Here is a 24482-nt window from a genome sequence, read left to right on the forward strand (position 1 = left end):
CACTTATGAGAAGATTTTGGTCCAGGTATTTCTATAAAAATAAAAAAATCTAAGAACTTCGATCGGAAAGAAAGGAAGAGTGCCTATGAAAGCAGATCGCAAAAGCAGTATGTCTAGTTACGGGAAGGTAGACGAGTAATACATAACCTGGTTTTCCGAAAGATATATAGCCATAACAACTTATTAGAACAGTTCTAATTGTCAGATGGTCTATAGCCCTTGTAGGTATAAAGATCACTTGCACGCATATGTACCTGTCCATCTGCAGTACCGCATGCATAATCTTTGCCTCAGGGTAAACGTTTGAAAAAAACTCGGCCCGTTTGAGGGAATAATGTTTGTGCGACGAATCGCAACATTATTGCCCAAGGAATTTTTTTTTGTCGATAGCAGTAGTATTTCTTAAGCTGTGAGTGCATTTGCACACAAACAAAACGTTCAGTTATTGTAGCTATCATTCCTCCGTTGGTTTGCCTACCTTTCTTGTGAGAGGGGCTTGCCAAGTTCTTGCAACCCCTTGTGGGCAGGGCTTTTTAACTTTCGTAAACTTAATGAAAAGATGACGTTTGTTGCTTTTGTTCGTAAACGTATGCTAACACCGCTCCCTTTGGACTAAAGGCTTTGAGGCAACCCTGGAAGGGTATAATAAATAAAATGTCTCAAAAGCCTATCGTGTAAAACCAGAATTAGTTGTGCCAAGGAACACAATGACGTCATGCGGCTGACTCAAACACTCTGTTAAAGTAACGTTTGTGGAAATGACCTTAAGGTTTTGTCTTGGAGAGCACGCATGCTGCCAAGGAGATCTTACGGCCTTTTATGGAGTAATAATCAACGCCTGTTGAAGTTATGTAAACGAAATAGGTGTAGCCTCGTATGTGAAAGTTTTCTCAATAAAAACCATACATTCGGCAGGTTCGCATGGGGTTGCCAACGACCACTTTCTCGTATCGGGTTGCCATCACTACCGTCTAATGCAGGCAAAACCTGCCAGAAGAAATTGAACTGATATGTAAAAATTCTTCTGTCCAGGCGGTAGCGAGATTTGAAGGTAGTTTGTCGGAAAACAAAAGGAAGGAGCATAGATTGAAAGACCAAACCCAGGGGGGGTCAATCACAGAGCTTTCAGAATAAACTCTGGGTCACGCAAATCGTGAGATTCGGAACGACGAGAACCTATGGGTTCCATAAAATGGGATCTTGAAAATTGGCCGAGAACCTTGTCACGTGAGCCCACAGGATCCACGCGACTTGGACCTGAAGATCCACAAGGGTTACGAGAGCCCAGGGGTTCAGCGTAACTGACGAGTCGGAAGGTTCAGGATGATACCAGTCACAAGAGCCTGACTTGTGTTGCGCATGCCTGAAGGCTCCACGCAACAGGAGACCGGAGACTCCGGATTACAAGAGCCCGAAGGTTTAACGTAATGGGTGGCACAAGACCACGAAGGAACAATGTCACCAACACCTGATGGGAGATATAATCTCCCAGGAATCACATCGCATGAGACCACACGGTTCACGCGATAAGGAGCATGACAAGAACCCGAATGAACTATAACATCAATTCCTGAAGGGGGATGATGTCCCTCTGACCCCTTGTTCACGCGACGAAAACCCAAAGGAACTGTCATCGATACCTGGAGGGAGATGGAATCCCTCAGGCACCAAGTTGTGTGAACCCACAGGGTTCATGCGACGAGAACCCGACGAAACTACTTCATTGATACCTGGAGGGAGAGGAAATCCCTCAGGCATCGTGTCGTATCACGCAACAAGAAGCATGAAAAGAACCTGAAGGAATTATCTCATCACTGCCTGGAGGGACATGGAATCCCTCAAGCATCACAGGGTTCACGTGACGAGAAGGATGAGGAGAATCCGAAGGAACTACGTCATCATTACCTGGAGGGAGATGGAATCCCTCAGGCAACGTGTCATGTGAACCCACATAGCTGACGCGACGAAGAATGACGAGAATCCGAAGGACTAAGTCATCATTACCTGGAGGGAGATAGAATCCCTCAGGCATCATTACCTGGAGGGAGATGGAATCCCTCAGGCAACATGTCATGTGAACCCACATAGCTCACGCGACGAAGGATGACGAGAATCCAAAGGACTAAGTCATCATTACCTGGAGGGAGATAGAATCCCTCAGGCATCATTACCTGGAGGGAGATAGAATCCCTCAGGCAACGTGTCACGTGAACCGACACGGCTCACGCGACGAAGGATGACACAAACTTGAAGGAACTACGTCATTGCTGCCTGGAGGGAGAAGAAATCCCCAGGCATCGTGTTGTGTGAACCCACAGGATCACATGACGAAGGATGATAAGAACCCGACGGAACTACGTCCTCATTACCTGGAAGGAGATGGAATCCCTCAGGCAACGTGACGAAGAGAAGCATGATGAGAACTCAAAGGAACTACATAATTTCTGCCTGGAGGGAGATGGAATCTCTTAGGCAACGTGTCGTGTGACACGCTACGAGAAGGATGACAAGAACTCAAAGGAACTAAGTCATCCCTACCTGGAGAGAGATGGAATCCCTCAGGCAATGTGTCATGTGGGTTCACGAGACGAGAATGCGAAGATTCTCTGTTATTTGAGTCAACAGACTCGGCATAACAGCGATCACGAGAGCCCATTCAACATAACTTGAGTTGCGAGAACTCATGAGCTTAAGCAATTGGGACCCAACGGTCCTGGGTTACGAGATCCGGAAGGTTCCACGTACCCTGAACCCGAAGGCTCGGAGTCACAAACGCCCGTAAGCTCAACGTGACAAGGACCAGGAGGTCACAGGTTGCGAGAACCCGTAGGTTCAACGTAACCAGAGTTTGAAGGCTCAGAGTCCCGTAAGCCCGAGGACCTAACGAGACGAGGACCTGAAGATCCCGAGTTGCGAGAGCTTGAAGGTTCCATGCAACGAGAGCCCGAAGGCCCATGGTCACACAAGCCCAATGTGTGACTGTCACAATACCGGAAGGAACACACGACATGGACTTAAGGGTTAAAAAAAAAGTGTCTCCTACCGCTGGGGGAGGAGCACGCCCAGGATGGAGGAGTCAAGAACTCCACCCGACGAACCTCTGAAGGGGAACATCTGCAAAAACCACCCCAGTGGGAGACTGCTTAAGCTCGAGAGCTTCCTTATTCAGGGGGTGGGAGTGGTTCCCCCGAAGGAGAACCTCGCTTAGGTCAAAGCCCTACTCCAACCCTTGGGGGAGAAGCTTAAGCGTAAAGAGACCACTGACCATAAGAGATTTTCTTTCACAAACGAGAGATTCTCTCACGGAGGAGGAATAGGCCTAGGACTTTGCTCTCCTACCGTCCCTGGAGGAGAAGCAACATCTTTGGCGTAGGCCATGAGAGACCTAAGTCAGACCAACAGTCAGCAGAACCTGCGACAGCCCAAAGGTTTAAAAGGGCGTCTCCTACAGCAGGGGGAGGAGAAGACCCAAAGAGAAGACGGGTCAGAAGCTCTTGACTTCCGAAGGACCCCCGAAGGGGAACATCTAGCAGGATCCTCTGGAGCGGGAGCCTACTCTCACACAAAGCTGATCACAAGCTTTCTCTCGCGAAAGACAGGAATATTCTCCCGAAGGTGGACATCACCTAGGACTAGCTTTCTCCCAGCCCTATGGGAAAAAGCGTAGGCGTACAACACATTTTGGTCACTGAACAATCTCACAAACGAGAGAAGTCCTCCAAAAGGAGGATCTTGCCTTGGACTTCACTTTCCCCCAGACCAAGAGGAGAAGCATAGTCTTCAGCAACGAGATAGCAGCTGCTGATCTTCGTTAGCTCGACGAAGATCAGCAGTTCTCCCCGAAGAGGGAAGGTTGCTAAACGGCTGATGAAGGGAAGCCCTCCCTCGGAAGGGAGAACAGCCCAACACCCGGGAAGGTTAAATCTCCCTCGGAAGAAAAAGTTCTCCAACCATTGGAGGCGAACCTCCTGGCAGCACTCTGTTTCCCTTCAATAAACCTTATTCAAGTTGAAGGTCAGTGTCGAGTGCTACTATGTAACCAGCGAGCAGCTCACAAGGTTCCACAGGTAGTGCAGGACTGTGACTGAAGCGGACGAATCTACAGGAATGAACTGATATCCTTTCTATGTCAGCATGTCAGCTGCTTTAGCCGAACAAAGAAGAACGGCATCGTTATCCGAGGATAAATGCCTGAAACTGCAACAAAAAAAAAAAAAAAAAAAAAAAAAAAAAAAAAAAAAAAAAAAAAAAAGGGGGGGGGGCAAACTCAACCCTCAGTTAGAAGGGGATTTCCCTAGAGTCAGCGGACAAGGTAAGACTAAGCACTCCCTCTGCCAGCCAAGAAAGGACATTGGCCCACTGCTGGCAAAGAGACCGGAGTCGAGTGCTGAAAAAGTTAAATTACAAACAAATATTAAATTTAACTTGAGAACTGGAGAAACCAAAGGGAGCGCCACTTAACCCGCGAACAGGAAAGGTGTACCCCCACCAAGTACCTGCTGGCCATCCACGTAAGAGGGAGAGCAGCATAGTAAGGGAGTAGTAGTATCAACACAATGATGACTTCCTTGCGGCACACACAAACAGCAACTGTAATAAAAATTACAATATATAAAAACATACAAGATGTTTTCATCATATAAAAACAAAAGGAAAGTCTTTGCAGGAGAGAGCGGCAGTATGGCTGTCCCCTATCGAGCCAGAAAGAAAAGTGAGAGAGTGAGGGGCGTAGCAGCACTACCTCCACCTACCAGCTGCCGAGCAGTTGGGGTAGTTATTCCTCACTAAAATTATCATGGCTTGTCTTTCAGCTTCACCAAAAGTAATACCACTATAAATAGCAAAGGGTTTGTATTTGTGCAGGAAAAAAAGGATGATTTAACAAGTGAAAATACAAAATTATATGAAATAATAACTAGTCCAGTCACTAACTGGTACATACTGTACCCTTAGTCATTTGAAAATTAACCACACAAAAATAACTTACCGGTAATTTGAATAAGCAATGGAGCATTACTATTAAATAAGACTCGCGGTTCATCGAAAATTATTAAAAACCGTCCTTGATCTATGAAATCACACATTTGGTTTCAATCAATATAATAAAAATAGAAAATTTTTGTACAGTACATAAACTATAATCTCATATTAAATTTTAATTTAGTTTTTTCTTTTAATTTCATGTCCTCACATAGGTTATTTCATTTGTATTTTTGGAGGCTTAATTTCATCCTTTAATAAACAAATAATAATCTTGACCCTTTTTTCTTGATTGTTCCCTTTCTTAAATACTATATGCCCTTACTTAGGTTAGTAAATCATAATTGTTACTTTCTCTTTAACCCTTTCCTTTTATCAATACAGTATACAATCTTTTTATCAACATCATTAGAACACTTTATTCAACACTATTATTATTACTTGTCAAGCTGCAACCCTATTCGGAAAAGCAGGATGCTAGCCCAAGGGCTCCAACAAGGAAAATAGCCCAGTGAGGAAAGGAAATAAGGAAACAAATGGAATACGGGTCCTGAGATACTTAGATACAAATGAAAAATAAGTTTGCAATGAATAATTCTAGAAGTCAAATCTCCAGATCAAAAGATGGAATTTTTATCCTGTATAGCACTTGTAAGGCACAAGTACTGTGATATTGACATAATCAAGAGAAATCAATTTTTTTAAATTCTAACTAGGAAAAAAAAATAGTCTTCCTAACAAAATTATTCTTCGAAATCTGCAATAATTAAACAAACTTACGGGTAGTTCCACATAGAACGAGTGAATTCATTATCAAGAAGTTGGAAAATAGCTTCTACGTCTCCAGTTGGCAAACGCTCTGGAGGCTTTTTCAATTCCCATCGAGAAATACGTGCAAATCCATGCTGAGGGCCAGTGCTCCAGGGTCCAAATTGAGCTGAAAAAGTATCAGAAAAATATAAACACAATTCAATGATGACAAAAAAAAATTCAAGCCTACCTAACTGAAGTAAATAAAAGAGTTTTAACAGGAAAAAATTATGTCTAGGGAGGTTTTGTGCAGTCTCCAAGGACTTTTCTGAGAAAAGTCTAGATGACAAGACTAACAAAGAAATATTATCTACCCTGCTCCAGAACCAGTATAAAACCATGCAAGGCACAGACTCAAGCGTGTATAGGGGAGAATTCATAAGTTCAGTCTCATCTGAACTTGCCACAGTACTTCTGCAGCTGAAAGTCATTTGCTGTGAGTGATTTCACGCACGGCGTCCCAGAAATGAACCTTCATTCCAGTCCTCACCGGCATACCTACATCACAACAACCACTCGACTACCACTCAAGCTTTTGTCATAAGTATACACACTGTAGCTGTGCAACCAATCACTTCACAAACATTATCAAGTATACCTGGGTATTGACTTTGTGCCCATGAGGGCTTGGAGGAGTAGCAATTTGCACATTGGATCACAGTATTGTACAAACATTTCCTCTACCTTCACTTCTCCAGATCAAAAGCCATCAAAACTGTGCCATACATTAACCCCAACTTTGTCCTAATAAAGTTCTGCAAGGCTTCGTAAAAGGACTTGTACACTAGCTTGGCAACCGCCCAAGTAGCCATCTAGGTTCCCCCTATAGTCCCCACTTCCAAGGATTCCATGGCAGACACTAAAATGAACAAGGTCTGTTTGGCACTAAATTCTGGAGCTATACAACTCTGGGTCCTTTAAAATGAGGATATGTATTCAGTAGACCTGGAACACCAGTTAAATTTGTTAACAGGTAGTGAGCACTTGAGTAGCCCCCCTCCACCTGTCTGTCAGACTACACTTTTGACCTTCAGCTTAGGATTGAGAGGGGTGGTTGAGAGGAAGTCCCACTAAAACCAATATGGTTGGTTCCTTTTCTTCCCTAGAGGTGTCAGACTACCTGGTCCCATACTGAAGCAAAGAGGATGATTCCAGCAACCCCCTATTGGTCCATTAAAGGAATGAATATGCTGATAGGGCCTGGCCTGTACACGAAGATTGGTATGTGGTCAAAGGAGGATTCCCTTCCCCCAAAGGAGAGAGCAGTCGGGAATGATACCCCTAGCATATGATGATCCAGGGGTTACTATCATTTCCCCCATCCTCCCTTGATTATAGATTCTAAAGAACTGAGCTCTATGTGTATCTTACCAGCATCAAGTCAGATCCAGCGAGTAACAGTACACCAGATTCATCCCTAATAGGGAAAGGCGAGATGAAAGATAAGAGCTAGTAATTCTTCCTTTCATTCCAGACTTAAACACACACATCACCAAAGACAAGATGCTTCCTTTCTAATGGAGCTTGACTGGCTACTACTTGAGCAGCCAAAGGACCAAGATCAAAAGTTTCAAGGGCCTGGTTAGTATACTCTACATACCTACTTGAGCAGCCAAAGGACCAAGAAGCAAGGTGTTGAGGGACTGGTTAGTTTAGTATACTCCTGTAGGTAAAATTCATGGTTTTATTGTGTATCCAAAATCTAGCCTTCAACACCAGGCCAATTGCAAGAATCCTCTTGAAAATTAGGGTGGAGCCTATACTGCTGACTTTTTAGTACTGGTCCTGGCTGGTACTTTGACCCTTTTAGTTGTCAAGGCGTATGCTATACGGTTTGTCTCACGAGGCTAGAGATTGTTCCTTGACACCTCTTTCTTGGTTATATCAGTCATAAAGAAGAGGAGCTGACACTTTAGCGTGAGGTATCAGGTCCTTTTCAGATAGCGCAATCATCTCCTCTCGATTGCCACCTGTAGAGGAAATGAGGTCTTAATTCTGGGATCATGCACTGCAGGATTATGGGTTTAGCCACAAAATTGAGAGACCTCCTTCCAACCCTCAGCATAGGCGACTAAAAGAGAGGGAGTGATACGTGCCTACTCTCTTAACCAATGCCAGGGCTTAGCAAAGTCAGACGACCTTCTCAAACGCTAAAACGGGTTATGCGGAAGTCTTGAAACCGTGGTCATGGTCCCACTTAGTGAACCAAGGTCCTAGGGTGGGCAAAACCACTCAATGCTCCTCATAGCATATTCAAATCCCCAAGGAGGAGAGGTCTATACCCTTTTTTAAAAAGAACTTACCCAAGGCTGAGCAGTAAGAATCCCTGATGAAGGCACACATGAACAAGCTCCTCTTGCAAGGGAATGGGGCTGAGAAGACACTGCCAGAGCCAAGCTAGGAGAACTGTCTTAGACAGGAACTGTCGCACTACCTCCTTGAGTTTGCTGACGTGAACATCTGATGGAAAGACTCTTGATGCTGCTGCGTTTATCAGCAATTTCCAGATTTCAACAAAAGACCAAGATGTTCTTGATCTTGTAGTAACATCCTCACAGTAACCTTGGTACCAATGACTCCAGTGGTGATCCCTAAATGCAGTGAATCCTTAAGTGTGTCACCCCAGTGCCTGACACCCCTGTATCTGTGACTTCCTCCTGTGTCGTGCCTATGATCCCACCAAGTGTTTATGTTATAAACCCCAATAAGTGTGCCTACCGTTTCTCCTGTTCCCCAGCGTTTTTATTCCTTTTGGAGCAACCAGTGTGGTTCTCCCCGGTTGGGGGGAGGTGGAGGATCGTTGATGTTTCTCGCTATCTCATTTGACCAACTGGAACAGTGTGTGTTCTCAGATCCACAGATCTCATCATCAACTTAAAGTGCCTATCAATGAAGGTAGAACCAAGATTGCCTCAAGCAACCCATTGCACTCACAAAGTAGGGCAAGAACATCCCTAAAGGTACACTGACTCCGCTTTGTCTGCCTCCCTTAGGGGCACATGAATCCCCTCATACTCTGTAGGGGTAGAGGGTGTGGCATGCTGCTCTGGAGATTCACTCCACTAAGCAAATACGAGCATATTTCCTTGTTTAAACCATCCATAAAACTTGAAAAATTTCAAATCTTAAAAATAATATCACAAATTTTAAGTAATTTGTATTTTTCCTAACAGTACTTACCTCGAACTACTTTCTTAGGAGTATCTGGGATCTCCTCCCTACCGACCAGAATTTTGTGTAGTTTACCCTACTCCCGTTTTCTATGCGGGGTAACCTCTGGAGGAGTGATACGCGCCCAGAGACGACCCGGGGTCAGATAGGTTTCTACCAAGTCCTGTAAGGCACTCGGGGTAGGAAGGGCGGGCCATAACCTGAAAGTAGTTCGAGGTAAGTACTGTTAGGAAAAATACAAATTACTAAAAATTTGTGATTTGTTCCAACACGTAGTACTTACCTCAAACTACTGTACTTTCTTAGGAGACTTATACCTTAGGAGGTGGGAGTGTCCCACAGGACCTAGAAACCGTGATGAGGAGAGAAAGGGGAACCTAGATAGGAGGCTAAGTTCTGCTGACCCCCCAAGAGAAAACACGAGAAATAGGGAAAACTACCCAAAAAACTTACCTCTGTAAAAATCCTTGGAGACGTATTCATTCACTGACGATGTATCCCATGGCAGTTAAAGGATTTTAGGGTCATTTCAGGGAAAGTAATAGGGGAAAAGAGGGGGTAAGGAAGGAACCTGTATCTCTTGGACTTACCGCCCGTGGTTTTCCCTGGGGCTACACCTTTAAATCTTTTGAAGCGCGGAAATGACGGGACTGAGAGAGAATACGTCCAGGGATCTCCTCGAACACTCCTTCAAGTAGTGAGCTGTGAAGGTTGACAGACTAGCCCATGTACCTGCCCTCTATTTGGCCGTATTCTTGGAGATTGGCTTCTTTACTAATCCTGAGGAGACGAACAGACTCTTGATTTCAGGTCGAAGTCTGGCTGTATTCTCTAAGTACTTCTGTACCGCTCTGACAGGGCACAGAAGCAAGTCCCTCGGGTTGTCCGGACGAGGGATTGCCGGCACCTAGAATCCTTCAAACTTGAGGTCCCAGACTGCTGGATTCTGGGTCTTGGCCACGAAGGATGGTATGAACCTGAAGGTAGCTTCACGCCAACCCTTCGAGTGTGACACCTCGTACGACAGTCCATGAATCTCCCCTACCCGTTTTGCTGATGCCATCGCTAACAGAAAAGCTGTCTTGAGGGTGAGCGCTCTGTCCAAGATGTCCTTTAGGGGTTCGAAGGGAGGTTCTGACAGCATCTTCAGGACTCTAGCCACATCCCACTGGGGCACCCTAACGGCCTGAGGGGGGCATGATTGCTCGAAGCTCTTGATGAGCATCGAGATGTGTCTGGAGGTACCCAGGTCGATGCCCTTCAAGAGGAAGACTTGTCCCAGGGCAGCTCAGACTCCTTTAATGGCTGGGATGGACATGTTCGCCTCGTCCCTGAGATAGACTAGGAAGTCAGCTATCTCCGGGATGGAGAACTGCAACGGCTTGATGTTCTTCGAGACGCACCACTTCATGAAGGTAGCCCACTTTGCCTAGTATACTGCGGCTGACGAACGTCTCAGGTACCCTGACATCCTTGTTGCCGTTTTTGCCGAATACCCTTCCTTCCTCAGGAGACGCTCGATAACCTCCACTCGTGAAGGCAGAGGGACCGAGGGTTTTCGTGGAGCCTTTGAAAGTGCGTTGCCGGAGGTCTGGTCTGTCCGGAAGGGCCAAGGTGGAAGGCGTGCCAGTTCCTTTAGATCCGCGAACCACTCTCTCTCCGGCCACCAGGCTGCTACCAAAGTCATCCACAGGTTGTCCGCTCGCCTCACCCTGTTGAGGACTTGCCTGAGCATTCCGAAGGGAGGGAAGGCGTAAATATCGAGGTTGTCCCAAGGGTGTTGGAAGGCGTCCTTGAACGCCGCCCCCGGATCCGGCACAGGAGAACAAAGCAAGGGGAGCTGTGCGTTCAGTCTCGTGGCGAAGAGGTCTATCACTGGCGAGCCCCACTTCTGAATGAGAGTTTTGGCCACTTCCGGGTGCAAGGACCACTCGGACCCTACCACTTGACCCATTCTGCTGAGGCCGTCGGCCAGGACGTTTCTCTTCCCTGGGATGAATCTGGCCGAGATCTTGATCTGCTCCATTTCGGCCCATTCCAGAAACTCTAACATGAGGTCGCACAGCTCCTTTGATTTCAGTCCTCCTTGCTTCTTAATGTATCATGAAGTCTCCCTCCCTCAAGGCTGCTAGGACCGACTTCGGAGTGTCCATCTTGCAGTCGGTCTTGCACACGAACCTGTTGAGGGCTGAGAGGTCTATGACTGGTCTCCAGCCCCCTGTCGCTTTCTCCACCAGGAAGAGTCTGCTGTAGAACCCTGGACCCGGGTTCTTGACTGGTTCTATTGCCCCTTTCGCCAGCATCGCATGACCTCTTCTTGTAGGGCCGTCCTTCTCAAGGGGTCTTTCGGTGCCAACCATTCCGCCTGCAGATCTGGTATCAGAGGTGGGGTGTCCGCCAGGAAGGGCAACCTGTACCCGTCTCTCAGAACTGTTACGGTCCACGGATCTGATCCGTGGTCTCGCCATGCTTGCCAAGAATGTTTGAGGCATCCCCCCACCTGAGGCTTCGGCAGGAGTAGGGGGCCTCTCTCCCTATCTCCTTCGAGAGGCGCGGCTTGAACGACTTCTTCTGACAGCCGAATAGGAAAGGCCTGAAGGCTGACTGCGCAGCCGGCGTTCCTCTACGGGTGGGCTGCAAAGGTTGCTACCAGGACGTAGTAGGGGCGTCTCTCCTGGGCTGGCTAGGTGAGGCGCGAGGAGGGAAACATCGGAGGGTGTCCTTCTATGGGCAGGTCTTCTCGCTGGAGGGGGTCTGGGTTCCCCCGCATCCTTTAGCTTCCTAACCCTCTCTACCGTCTCCTCCACCACCTTCAGAGGGAACACTGAGTCGTCCCGCAGTGGCAGGCTCCTCAGGGACCTCGCTTCTCTGTCAGGGAGCCTCCTGACAAGTTTGTTGAGCACAGTGTCCCTCTTCCGCAGTATCCAATTGGCGGCCTGCGCGATGGATTGGTAAGACAGGAACTTCAGGGCCTTACCTCTCGAGCTAATCAGCTCCTTCAGCAAGGCCTGATTCTCCAGAATTGCGAGGTCGTGCGAGGATTGGAACCCCACCAGCGTGGATGGAGGCCCACCAATCCAGCCACGATGACACGTGCACCAGGTCCTTGGCCAGCTCCTCCATCATGGACGTTTCCGCAGAGAAACAAACCGGGGCAGCGGTAGCCCTCTCCTCTGCCGCTCCTTGTCCCAGAATGGCGACTGCTGGCTCCACCGTACAGGGACCCGCGCGGTGTCCTTCAGGAAGGTAGAACCGGCTCTGCGTCTTCAGGCCCTGGAGAAGCTTGGAGGAGCTCTGACTCTTGGGAGCTTCCGCGTGGTTGGACACGATCTTGTCAATATGCGCCATACCCGGCCTAACATCCCTAGCCAAAGGGAGGCTAGCGAGGGCCTCTGTTGCACAGGTGCATCCACCAGCCTGCTGAGGCTCGAGAGCCAGACTTCGTCAGTAGAGGGCTCAGGTTCATCCAGCCTGTGGTGACGCCTAATGAGGCCTATCACCCTTCTGTAGGCCGAAACTTCCGCTGCCGAACCTTCTACACCGTCCTCTACATTCTCCGTCAGGCGCTCCCAGTGCTCGTGAAGAGGGGCCTCCGACGGGGGGAGCTGCACGGGGAGGAGGCATCTTCCTGGAGTAGTCCAGTCTCTGCGGTTCAGGGAGTAGGACGGGCATCGCCGCAGGGACGGAGGCCTCCGTCCTGGATTTTTCTCTTCTTCCGGCGGACCAGGGGTCTGCGGGCTTGCCCGTCGAGGGAAGGAGTCTCTCTCGTTCCGGACGATTCGTCGTTGATTTTGAGGCCGGGACGCGGCTGCCAGACCACCGAAGGGGCGACTCTCTCCACTGGGCGGATGGAGTCAGAACCTTCGCGGACTTATGCCTGTCCCTTGGGGCCTGAAGAGACGACTCCCTCCGTCGATCATATCTGCTGCTGGAGACAAATCCTACTGGTGAGCGGGACCTAGGGAGCCATCCCGAGATGCTCGGGACTGCTGAAGCCCCCAGGAGTTGGCTACGGGGGATGGCGACCCACACCCATTCTTCCTCCGGCAAGTCGCTTCTCCTATACAGTATTTCCTCCTGTTGGATCTAGAGCGCCTACCCACGTGGCGGGATCTGGAACGGGAACGTGAGCAAGACCGTCTCCTGCGGGACCTATCTCGCCGTCTCCTATGGTCCCTCGGGGCTCCGTTTTCCAATGAGTAGGAGTAGGCCTCGACCGAGGAGCCCGAAGACCTGTAGGACCTCACTGAAAGGCCCGAGTCGGACTTCGTTGCTGGTGGGTCCACATGGTGTCCGGTCGGCGACGAAGGCTACAGGAAGACGGACGGGAATGTAGCTCAAGGCGCTGGAGGGGAGCTTGGGAGCTCCTCACTGAGGAACCAGGTCTCAAACTCCTCTTCCATCCTCAGGGGAGATCTGAAGGGCGTCTTCGGAGGCGCCCACGCGAGGGGGTCTGACGGCGGCGAGTCTTCCTTCTCGGCGGAACCCTCGGTTGCTGACGCACCTGAAAAACCTGACCAAGAGGCGGGAGAAGAGGCTGCAGCAGTTTTACCACACATAGGATTGTACGACGAGACGGGCCCTGCTTTCACCAGGGCTCCGTCCCCCGAACACACTCACGTCCCTCCCTCAGGCCCCCACTTGCCTGGATCGAAGACACAATCCCACTGTCAGGTAAATCAGACTCCTGGGGGAAGGCCACTGGGTAGGGGAAGGCGGCAGAGAGACTGTCCGAAGAAACGGCGGGCGAAGCGAGAGGCGAAGAGACGCTCGGTTTCCTAGGTGAACGTCCAGAGGTCTTCTTCTTCTTGGTGCCGTAGCGCACCCACTGCACCTCGTTCCAGGACTCACACTCCGGACACGTGGCTATAGGGGAACACACACTGCCCCTACACGAAGAACACAAGGAGTGCGGGTCAACTTCAGGCTTAGAGAGGAAGGCGCCACACGATTTACCGGCCACAGGCCCAGGGCAACGACGGGGATACCCCATAACGCACTAGCAAGACACAGGAACACAGAGGGGAAAAGGATAAGGAAGCACAAAGGGACCACGTGGGAACCGCGCGAGACACAAAGGGTCGCACTGGGTAAGAGAGAGCGTTGGGATGTTATCTGCGACGCGACCAGAAACTTACTGGAGATCGAGACCTGAGCAAGTATGCTCTCTGACTCCGGGTCGTCTCTGGGCACGTATCACTCCGCCAGAGGTTACCCCGCATAGAAAACGGGAGTAGGGTAAACTACACAAAATTCTGGTCGGTTGGGAGGAGATCCCAGATACACCTAAGAAAGTAGTTCGAGGTAAGTACTCCGTGTTGGAACAATTGTACTTTTCATAGCAATACAAACCAGAGTCATTTACATGAGGTTTATTCCCAAGTCAATTTACTACCAGAAAAAGAAAAAGGCAACCATATAGGTTACTAAGCAAGTATATGGCTGGGTAGTGCGCTCCTGCCTCTGAGAGGCTGAGTCACTGCTTTTGGTCAAGAATTGTAGGGTGGATGAGGCGGGACATTTGGAAAAATGACTTGGTTTTGTACTGTATAGCTAGGAAAAATAAAAATATATTAAAGAAATTTGTTTTTTCCCAAGCGGATACAAACCTCTGATTCATTTATATGAGGAGTCTCCCTTAGGGAGAAGTCTCCATCATGAATGGGTCCCTATCTAACTCTAGATCATGGATAGATTACCACAAAAATTAGATGTTATATAACTATATATGTATATGAATATGACAATCAGACCAGCTCATAGAGAGGCTTGGTCGGTATATCATCCTCAAATTTCCATGTCACTGACCTGACAAAGTTAATATTTTTGAATGAACAGTAATCAAACTAAATAAAAATTGTCATATAAAAATGTCACAAAGAACAAAAGACATTATTTATTCTTACCTGCATCAGGGTTCCTTGGGTGAAAATACTCCTAAGTGAGGCTGGATGAAGAAGGAAGTGAGGAACGGCACACATTCACTTTTCATACCCTTTCAACTAATGCCGTGGCAAAAAGTAAAGAGTACTGTAAGAGCTTGGTCTAGATTAGCTGTTGTGCTGCACCAATGGGACCCAGAGAGAAGTTATCCAGGGATCTATGAGTACAATCCTTTAGGTAGTGACCTAAAGGAAGTCTTTCTTTTCTAGAGTTCTGCACCAAGGACCCCACCACTGAATTGTTCTTGCAGAATGCCATGTTTACAGCAAGACCAAGAATGTCATGAGCTCTAGGGGCGCCCTGGCATAAGTTTCCCTTAGGATTTATATGCACTATAGATAACCCCACAACCAAAAAGAGATCGTGTTCTTGGAAATCATCATCTTGGTGCGACCTAGTTCACAAACAGGTAAGAGATCACTGGTTGGTGAGGAGCCATTCTGTTAAGATATTAAAGCCCTTACAGAACGGAGTAATATATCTGAATCATCAGTTAACCTCTTTCAGAGGTTTCCATCCCTAGGAATGTGATGGAAGGTAGGACAGTATGTGCATTTTACTCACCTTTTTTCTGATGCCAGGGTCAAGAGAAAACCTGTCTACAGGGTCAGATCCCTGTCCGAGGCCTTATCTAAAGGCTCGTAATGTGCTATCTTGAGGGACCACAAACTTTATCCAATTCCAAGATGGAGGTTTAAGTTTCTGAGGTGGGCAGGTCTGATCAAAGCTCCTAATCAGAGCTAATAGTTCCCACAAGAAACCTTTATTTTAAAGATTTGGCTCAAGGCCAAGCCTTTAACCACTGTGACAGAGAAATTGCTCTTTCCGTATGAACAACAGAAAGTTTGCTATCAGGGGAATAGTGGCCTTGAGTGGAGCAATATTCACCTTACAATACCAATCACAGAAAGTAGATCACTTTGCCTGATAGGCCATTGTGGAAGACCTCCGGAGATACCTTGAAAGTTGTTTCACAGTCTGCCTCGAAAAGCCTCTCTTTTGGAGGAGGTGCTGGATAATCTCCAGACAGCTAACTGCATCGTGTTACTTTCTTATGTGTGGTTGGCAAAGTAGGCTTGAGTAAGCTTGTCTACGAGAAGATCCAGAAGGTCTGGACACCGCTAAACTTGAAGCCACCTTGAGGCGACTAGCGTCACTTACGTCTGATGATATACCTTGTTTTACACCTGGCCCTTGCCTGAATCTTTGTACCATGTCTGACGATGAAAACGCTCTGACTTCGACCGGGTTTATGTCCATACTTAGGTATTTGAGGCACTGCCGAAGAACAAGACTGGACTTCGAGGAACACGATTCCCAACCCCCTGCAAAAGTAAAGATCTCTGTGACTCAGTACAGTATATCTTTGTTTAAATCGCGTATACGTATATGGCTGAAGATCGTAAGCGTCAATAACCGATTCGTCTGTTGTTTAGTTTGATACACATTTTAACTTAAGAAACTGGTCGAGAGTTCGCTGAATTGTGCTTTTCTTTTCTTCAAGGATTACGTAATATGGAGCAAAATCCGATCAACAATACTCTGTTGACTATATGTGAGAATAATCGTGATACTGCCGTGACCTTGAAAACAGCCGACAACAAAACAAAAATAAAAACAATCGGTAATTGCTGTTGTTAAAATATATCTTGAATTGAAAACAGAGAAGTACAAAAACTATTAAACAAAGTTTAGATAACATCGAAAACCAGGATTATCAGACACCTTTCAGTACATATAAATTATGCCGATGGGTAAAGCTAGAGCAGATGACGAAATAGAATAAAGTTTTAATTCCAGCCTATGATTGAACATAGATTTAAGCAAAATAAAAGTTTACATCATGTGTAGTATTTCCCGACACTTTTAGGGAAACAAAGATTTCTATTAAATCTGTGATGTGTGTGTACATTAGTAAGGCACCTTGCATAGAGAGAGAGAGAGAGAGAGAGAGAGAGAGAGAGAGAGAGAGAGAGAGAGAGAGAGAGAGAGAGAGAGAGAGAGAAATTAATAATAATAGCTATAAACATGTATGAAAAGTATGACATTCTATAACAAGTTGGTTCTGATGTAATTTGTACAGTATTAGTAATTTATATTGAATGAGCTAAAAAATTATTCTTTGTTATTCTCGATAGTCTTGAGATCAGCTGTTTACAACCATAAAAAAAGTAAGTGTTGATTGCTAAGTTGCACTTGAAATTAAAAAAATAGCACACCAAAATTTATTTTCATACGATTTTATATACTTTTATTCTTATTCATTGTACAATAATGTCGTTTATGTGTTGTTAATGCTTCATAGGGTAGATAGTTGAACTATCATAGAAAATGTCACTGTAAAGCTATTAAACACCGGTAACTAATATAAAAACAAGTGTTTTCATAGTTTGTTCATATGATTACTGTAATGGTAACTAAGTGAACATTTACATTAAGTGCAAGTACTGAATTTTGATATGATTTTACATACTTTAATTCTTATTTATAATGAAGTTACATGTTTTATGTGCTTTTAACGCTATTCCAGTGATATCATGACTTCAATACTTGTCATAGAGGGACTTCTCTCGGAAGCTCTATCAGGAGTTGCAGAGGGTCAGGAAACCACTGTGTGATGCCATAGCAGAGCTGTTAGTATCATGAATATACTGTTGCATGCTTTGGTCCCGTTGAGCATCCTTCTCACCAGACAATGCATCTTGCCTGAGGGTCTGGGACTGGGGAACAGTAGAGCATGAGCTTGAAGTTCAGCGACGTTGCGAACAGGTCCATGGTCAGGGAACCCCACAAAGTCAAGACTTTTTTTGGCTATCAATTGATTCAATGACCATTCGGAGCCCACTATCCGAGTTGCTCTGCTCGGATTGTATGAAGAGAACATTCCTCTAACCTGAAATGAAGCGAGCAGATAGGGACACCTAATGTTCTTTGGTCCATCTTAGTATCTCCAATGCTAGATGGCATAGGAGCTGCAAAAAGGTACCATCTTGTTTGTTTACGCAAGCCATTACTGTGGTGTTGTCGCTCATCATCACCACAGAGTGACCTGCCAAGAACTATTGGAGAGCTAGAAAAGCTGTTCTCATCTCTTAAGAGAGTTTATGTGCTGGTAGCTTTCGGATTCGGACCATTGCCCGCAGGCTGTGTGGTGCAGCATGTCAGCCTCCCACCCTACTTTTGATACGTCTGTAAAGAGCATTAATTCCGGGGATGGGACAAGGTCTGTCCCTCTGCTGAAGTTCTCTACCGTCACACACCAATGAAGATCCATTATTTGCTCCTGTCCCATAGGGATTAGCGTATCCAGAGAGCCGGTGTGATAGCTACACCTAGATTTCAGCTGCCACTGGAGAGATCGAATCCTGAAGTGACCATTGGGCAGTAGATGGACCAGGGATGCTAGCTGACCTAAGAGAGACAACCACTGTTGGGCTGGAAGCTCTTCTCATCTGAGGAAGGGGCTTGCTACCTCCCTCAGCCTGTGTACTCTATCGTCTCATGAAAATACTTTGTGAAGTTTGGTGTCTCTTCTCATACCCAGGTATAACAGTCTTTGAGGAGAGCAGTAGTGACTACGAGATTTATCACAATCCCCATATCTTGACTAAACTCAAGCAGTCTGTCACGGTGTTGAAAAAGAGATGCATGAGGAACATCAAGTAGAACAATCACACCTGAAAAGAAAAAGAATTGAAAAACGCAACGGTTCTAAGTCTTTGAGGAAAGAGGAAACAGAGAGAAGACACGTCCGTTCTCCTGAAGCCAAAACAAAAAAAGTGATGCAGTTTCAAAGTTGTGTGATCGATAGGGGTAGCCGGCAACCCCTCTCCAGCCCCACTAACTAGTGGTTAGGTGGTTGCCACCTTGCATTAAAGTCTTAATGGTTAGTCTTCAAGCTTTGCCAAAAGATAATCCCTATTAAATAGCGTAAGGTTTGCTTAGTGTCGGAATGCAGCTCTTGTAATACAGTACAGTGCTAAATCTTTACAATTTGAAATACTACGAAATACCAAAACAACTTACGAAACACAATAGGTATTCCTCCTCTAATGGGTCGCTTTCCATCAAATATGGCTTGTTTACTGGAAAAAAAATAAAACACTGTTAGTAAAAGTAACTATTTTTACCAACAAAAACCTACTGCTCATCTAACTATATTTCTTTGCTAATTCCACAAATCATTCTCCCTGATTCTACCAAAGTAAAATTCTAGGAAACATAGTAATATAAAGCATAAAAACAATTAGCACATACTACAGACCTTTTGAAATGTACCAAAATAATACTTTATGCCTTTACCATGTAAGAGCCATCTAAAAGTTCAGACGGATGTAAAAGAAAACTACAGTAGACTTTAGCCTAGATATAAAATACTTGAAGGTATAAGCATCACACAAAGAGAGGTCTAACCACATCTACACCAGACCCAGGAAATACAGGCAAGAAATGAGTTGTAATTCTGCCATGGCCTTGAATAGATGTCATATTGGTTACCACTACTATAATAAAGTTTCTATAAAAAAGCATACTGTCCTCTGATCAGAACTGTGTCAGTACATAAATATTCATCATATTAGTTAAGATACCAATTATTATTATTATTATTACTTGCTAAGCTACAACCCTAGTTGGAAAAGCAGGATGCTATAAGCCCAGAGGCTCCAACAGAGAAAATAGCCCAGTGAGGAAAGGAGAAAGGAAAATAGAATATCTTAAGAAGAGTAACAACATTAAACACTATCCAAAACTAGAGAACAATAGTTTGATTTTGGAGTGTCCTCCTAGAAGAGCTGCCTACTATAGCTAAAGAGTCTCTTCTACCCTTACCAAGAGGAAAGTGGCCACTCAACAATTAGTGCAGTAACCTTTTGAGTGAAGAATTGTTTGGTATTCTGTTGTCAGGTGTATGAGGACAGAGGAGACTATGTTAAGAATAGGCCAGAAATTCATTAGGGCTACACTGCAGTTTAATGGACTTCACTTCCAGTTAGTCTGCCATGGTTGATGAAGTGTCTTATGTTGTGCTGTAACATACAGTAGTTTATATCCTTGAATCGTGACTCAATTATAAGCATGAACTTCCTGACCTTAGAATAAATAAATTAATAAATCATTATCCCCATCATCTTCCCTTCCTGGACCAGCCATGGGATTAATTCACTGCTGCCCATTGTAAGTTTGTCATGCTTAAATGCTACATGGCCTATTTTAGTCTCTTTGTTACAATTTATTAGTTTTTATGGTTGATATCTTTCTAAATATGTTAATGTGTCCAGGATTTCCAGTATCTATTCTCTAGTCTAGATGCTATTTTAGATTATATACCATTTCTTATACTGTACCTAATAACTGTGGAAACACCACACTCATTCTACTTAGGACAGTTTCAAATTGTTTACCATATTAGTACTATAGTGCCTTAGGTACCTGGTACTTATGAGGAGCAACCTTACCCACCAGACTCCCTGAGAAGCAGGTACAGTATACTGTACTCAAGTATATAGTACATAGGTCCTTGTAACTCAATTGTTACCAACCTCATCCCACAAGAGACATGGTTGATACTGATACAAGGAGAATTACAGAACTAAGTCCAGTTCATGAAAAATTCAGTATTAGGTAATCATCAGCTTGTCAACTTTGATGAGTAACACCCAGGATATAAAAAGGCAGGAAGCTCGCACCATAATTCGAAGAATCAAGAAGTGAGAACGACGTATAACACTTCCTGGGGGCAACCCATATAAGGTAAAATATTTGCAGTTCAAGATAATGAAATTTTCACCAAATGGCAGATATGAGGAGAACGGGTTGTGGTGGCCTATTGGAAATATCCCTGCCTGGTGATCTGCAGGACTGGGGTTCAAGTCCTGCTCAAGCTCAATAATTCCCAGTAGTCTGCAACCTAACTATCCTTGTGAGCTAAGAATTGTGAGCTAAGGGGGGGGGGGGGGGATTTAGGGGAGCTACAGATCTACCTGCTGTGTCATCAGAAGCCATTGCCTGGGACTCACCTGGTCCTATCTTGGGTGGAGAGGGGGCTTAGGCACTGATCATATCTATGGAGCGTTGTCCCGTTAGCTGGAGCATTGTCACTGTCCTTTGCCTCTGCTATTCATGAGCGGCCTTTAAACCTTCATGAGAAAATGTACAGCATATACTGTACATATTTTTCTACAAAGCTATTTCCATTAAAAATAGAAGACCCCACACACAAAAACATGTCACAGCATCATTTATATTTTGTGTTGAATAATGAATATATACACAACTCATAAAAATTTTAAAAAACATTAGCCACTACGCATTAAACTTCTAATCCATTTAATTATATTAAATTACCATTAAACTTAGTTTTATCCTAAACTACTGCCAAATCAATATTACCACATATATATTCAGAAAAATATAAACCTAAATTGGCATTAAGGGATCTATCATTAAAATAATGCATTAAATGGATAATTTTAGGTTTGAAAACAGCAAATTAATCTAATTCAAAGAAAACTAAATTTGAATCTTCAAAATCAATGTCAATTGGAAGGATATATATATCCAAGCCTGTTTGGGTAGCCATTCTTACTACCACCCGCATTCACAATAAAAACCCGACTGGGTCTGGCAGCGTTGACAACACCCGATCAGGTTCACTGCCCCAGAATGCAACCCAACTACTTTTTTTAACCATTTTTGTGACCATTTCAGGGAGAACATGAGAGTATTCTCAGTAATGGCTAAACCATCCCGGACCTGAAGTCAAACACTGGAAAGGCAAAGGCAACCAGGCGTGTAGTCTGCTGCAGAGCAAGATGCTTACCTCATTGCCCACACGAAATATCCTTTACACCCAAATAACTTGACATTTAACATTTGTTCTCTTCTAAATGATACAACATTATACATGATTACAAATTTTATTGGTCTTCAATCCTCTTTAATTTTAAATCTCAAGATTTTTTTTAAGAATTCAGTCCTCCATAAAAATTGACTAAGAACAATTAGAATAATGCAGTGTAAGAACTGTACATGTTAAGCATTCTAGGAAACACTAAATGACAATATATGCTACTTGTTTCCTAACCAGAAACAATTATTATAGCTTACTCTTATCTCTTCTGCTTCTAATTACAATGAGAGAGAGAGAGAGAGAGAGAGAGAGAGAGAGAGAGAGAGAGAGAGAGAGAGAGAGAGAGAGAGAGAGAGAGAGAGAGAGAGAGAGAGAGAGAGAGAGAGAGAGAGCACTTTTATATAAAAGCACATTTTAATGCAAAATTATAAATTTTCCAAACAAATTGACAACTTCAAATAGTGTCAATAACATCATTAACTAAATGGGGCACTCAGTAGAACATGCCTTCACCACGTTATGCACTCTTATTTTGCTCTAACTCCATTGCGTACTTGTATTTTGATGTATTTTCTTCAAAATCTAATGGATTTGTCCTTGGATCATAGCCCACATGTCCACTAAGTTTTGTTGAAATTGGTTCATTAGTTTTTGCATTACACTGTTCACAAACAAAAAATTAATACAGTATTGTGATTATTTTCAAAGTACTTGTATTTTGATGTACTTTATCCAAAATGTTACAAATTCATCCTTGGGTCACACCCAACATAACTACCAATTATGGTCATAATCAGTACATTAGTTTATGGGTAGTTGGTTACAAACCAAAAGACGGGTGCATACATACCCTTCGTAAAATGATATTTTAATTATAAAATAAATTTTTGAATATACTTAACCGGTGAATATATAATAGCTGCTGCTCAGCGGCTCGACAGAAAACACACTCAAAAACTCGCGAGCGATCGCTACGAAGGTTGCGGGTGTGCCCACCAGCGCCAACTATCGGCCAGATACCACTCTTGCATGTAAACAAACCCTTCAATTCTTCTCGTCCCGCTGCGTCTCTATTGGGGAGGAAGGGAGGGCCTTTAATTTATATATTCACCGGGCAAGTATATTCAAAAATTTATTTTATAATTAAAATATCATTTTTAAATATTTAACTTAGCCGGTGAATATATAATAGCTGATTCACACCCAGGCGGTGGATAGAGACCAGAGTTAATTAAGTTTACAGCGTATAAGCTAAGAGTTTTTGACAGTTATCAATATAACAAAACCAAAATATATAGGTACCTGGTAAGGAAGTTGACTTAGACGATTACTCTGCCTTGTAAGTCTGTCTTCCTCACGAAGCCCAGCGATCCTCTTAGGATGCTGAAAGACTCCCAGGAGCTGAAGTATGAAGGGTTGCAACCCATACTAACAGGACCTCATCAAACCCCTAATCTGGGCGCTCTCAAGAAATGACTTTGACCACCCGCCAAATCAACCAGGATGCGAAAGGCTTCTTAGCCTTCCGTACAACCCATAAAAAAACAATATTAAAAACATTTCAAGAGACAGATTAAAAAGGATATTGGAATTAAGGAAGTGTAGTGGTAGAACCCTCACCCACTACTGCACTCGCTGCTACGAATGGACCCAGTGTGTAGCAGTCCTCGTAAAGAGTCTGGACATCTTTCAAGTAAAATGACGCGAACACTGACTTGCTTCTCCAAAAAGTCACGTCCATGATACTTTGCAGAGATCTATTTTGCTTGAAGGCCACGGAGGATGCTATAGCTCTAATTTCGTGCGTCTTAACCTTAAGCAAAGATTGGTCTTCCTCATTCAAGTGGGAATGAGTTTCTCGTATTAAAAATCTGATAAAATATGACAAAGCATTCTTTGACATAGGTAAGGATGGTTTCTTAACCAAACACCATAACGCTTCAGATTTACCTCGTAATGGCTTAGTACGAGCTAAATAGAACTTAAGAGCTCTAACAGGACATAACACTCTTTCCAGTTCGTTGCCTACGATCTCTGATAAGCAAGGAATATCAAAAGATTTAGGCCAAGGACGAGAAGGCAGTTCATTTTTGGCCAGGAAACCAAGTTGAAGAGAACAAGTGGCTTTTTCTGTAGAAAAGCCGATGTTCTTACTGAAGGCATGAAGTTCACTGACTCTTTTAACCGAGGCCAAGCACACCAGGAAAAGAGTCATAAGAGTGAGATCCTTCAGGGAGGCTGAATGTAATGGCTCAAACCTGTCTGACATGAGGAACCTTAGGACCACGTCTAAGTTCCATCCAGGAGTAGCCAAACGACGTTCCTTAGAGGTTTCAAAAGACTTAAGGAGATCTTGTAGATCTTTATTGTTGGAAAGATCTAAGCCTCTATGCCGGAAGACCGAAGCCAACATGCTCCTGTAGCCCTTGATCATGGTAGCTGAAAGAGAGCGAACTTTTCTCAGGTGTAAGAGAAAATCAGCGATTTGGGCTACAGAGGTACTGGACGAGGATACAGATGCTGACTTGCACCAGTCTCGGAAGACTTCCCACTTCGACTGGTATACTCTAATGGTAGAAGCTCTCCTCGCTCTTGCAATCGCACTGGCTGCCTCCTTCGAAAAGCCTCGAGCTCTAGAGAGTCTTTCGATAGTCTGAAGGCAGTCAGACGAAGAGCGGGGAGGCTTTGGTGTACATTCTTTACGTGGGGCTGACGTAACAGATCTACT

At 44.8% G+C, this 24482-nt stretch overlaps 1 protein-coding gene across 2 annotated transcripts in view; it reads right to left on the reverse strand.

Annotated features, from left to right (window-relative positions):
- Positions 1–24482, reverse strand: part of LOC137650118 (uncharacterized) — an 80979-nt gene that overhangs the window by 21963 nt on the left and 34534 nt on the right. For both annotated transcript variants that reach the window (XM_068383251.1, XM_068383252.1), the window contains exons 4-5: positions 18931–18989; positions 5761–5917 (exon numbers count right to left, since the gene is read on the reverse strand). In XM_068383251.1, coding sequence (XP_068239352.1) covers positions 5761–5917; positions 18931–18989 — 216 coding nt within the window. The remainder of the gene's footprint in view (positions 1–5760; positions 5918–18930; positions 18990–24482) is intronic.

This window comes from Palaemon carinicauda, chromosome 11, assembly GCF_036898095.1.
Source record: "Palaemon carinicauda isolate YSFRI2023 chromosome 11, ASM3689809v2, whole genome shotgun sequence".
Taxonomy (NCBI): domain Eukaryota; kingdom Metazoa; phylum Arthropoda; class Malacostraca; order Decapoda; family Palaemonidae; genus Palaemon; species Palaemon carinicauda.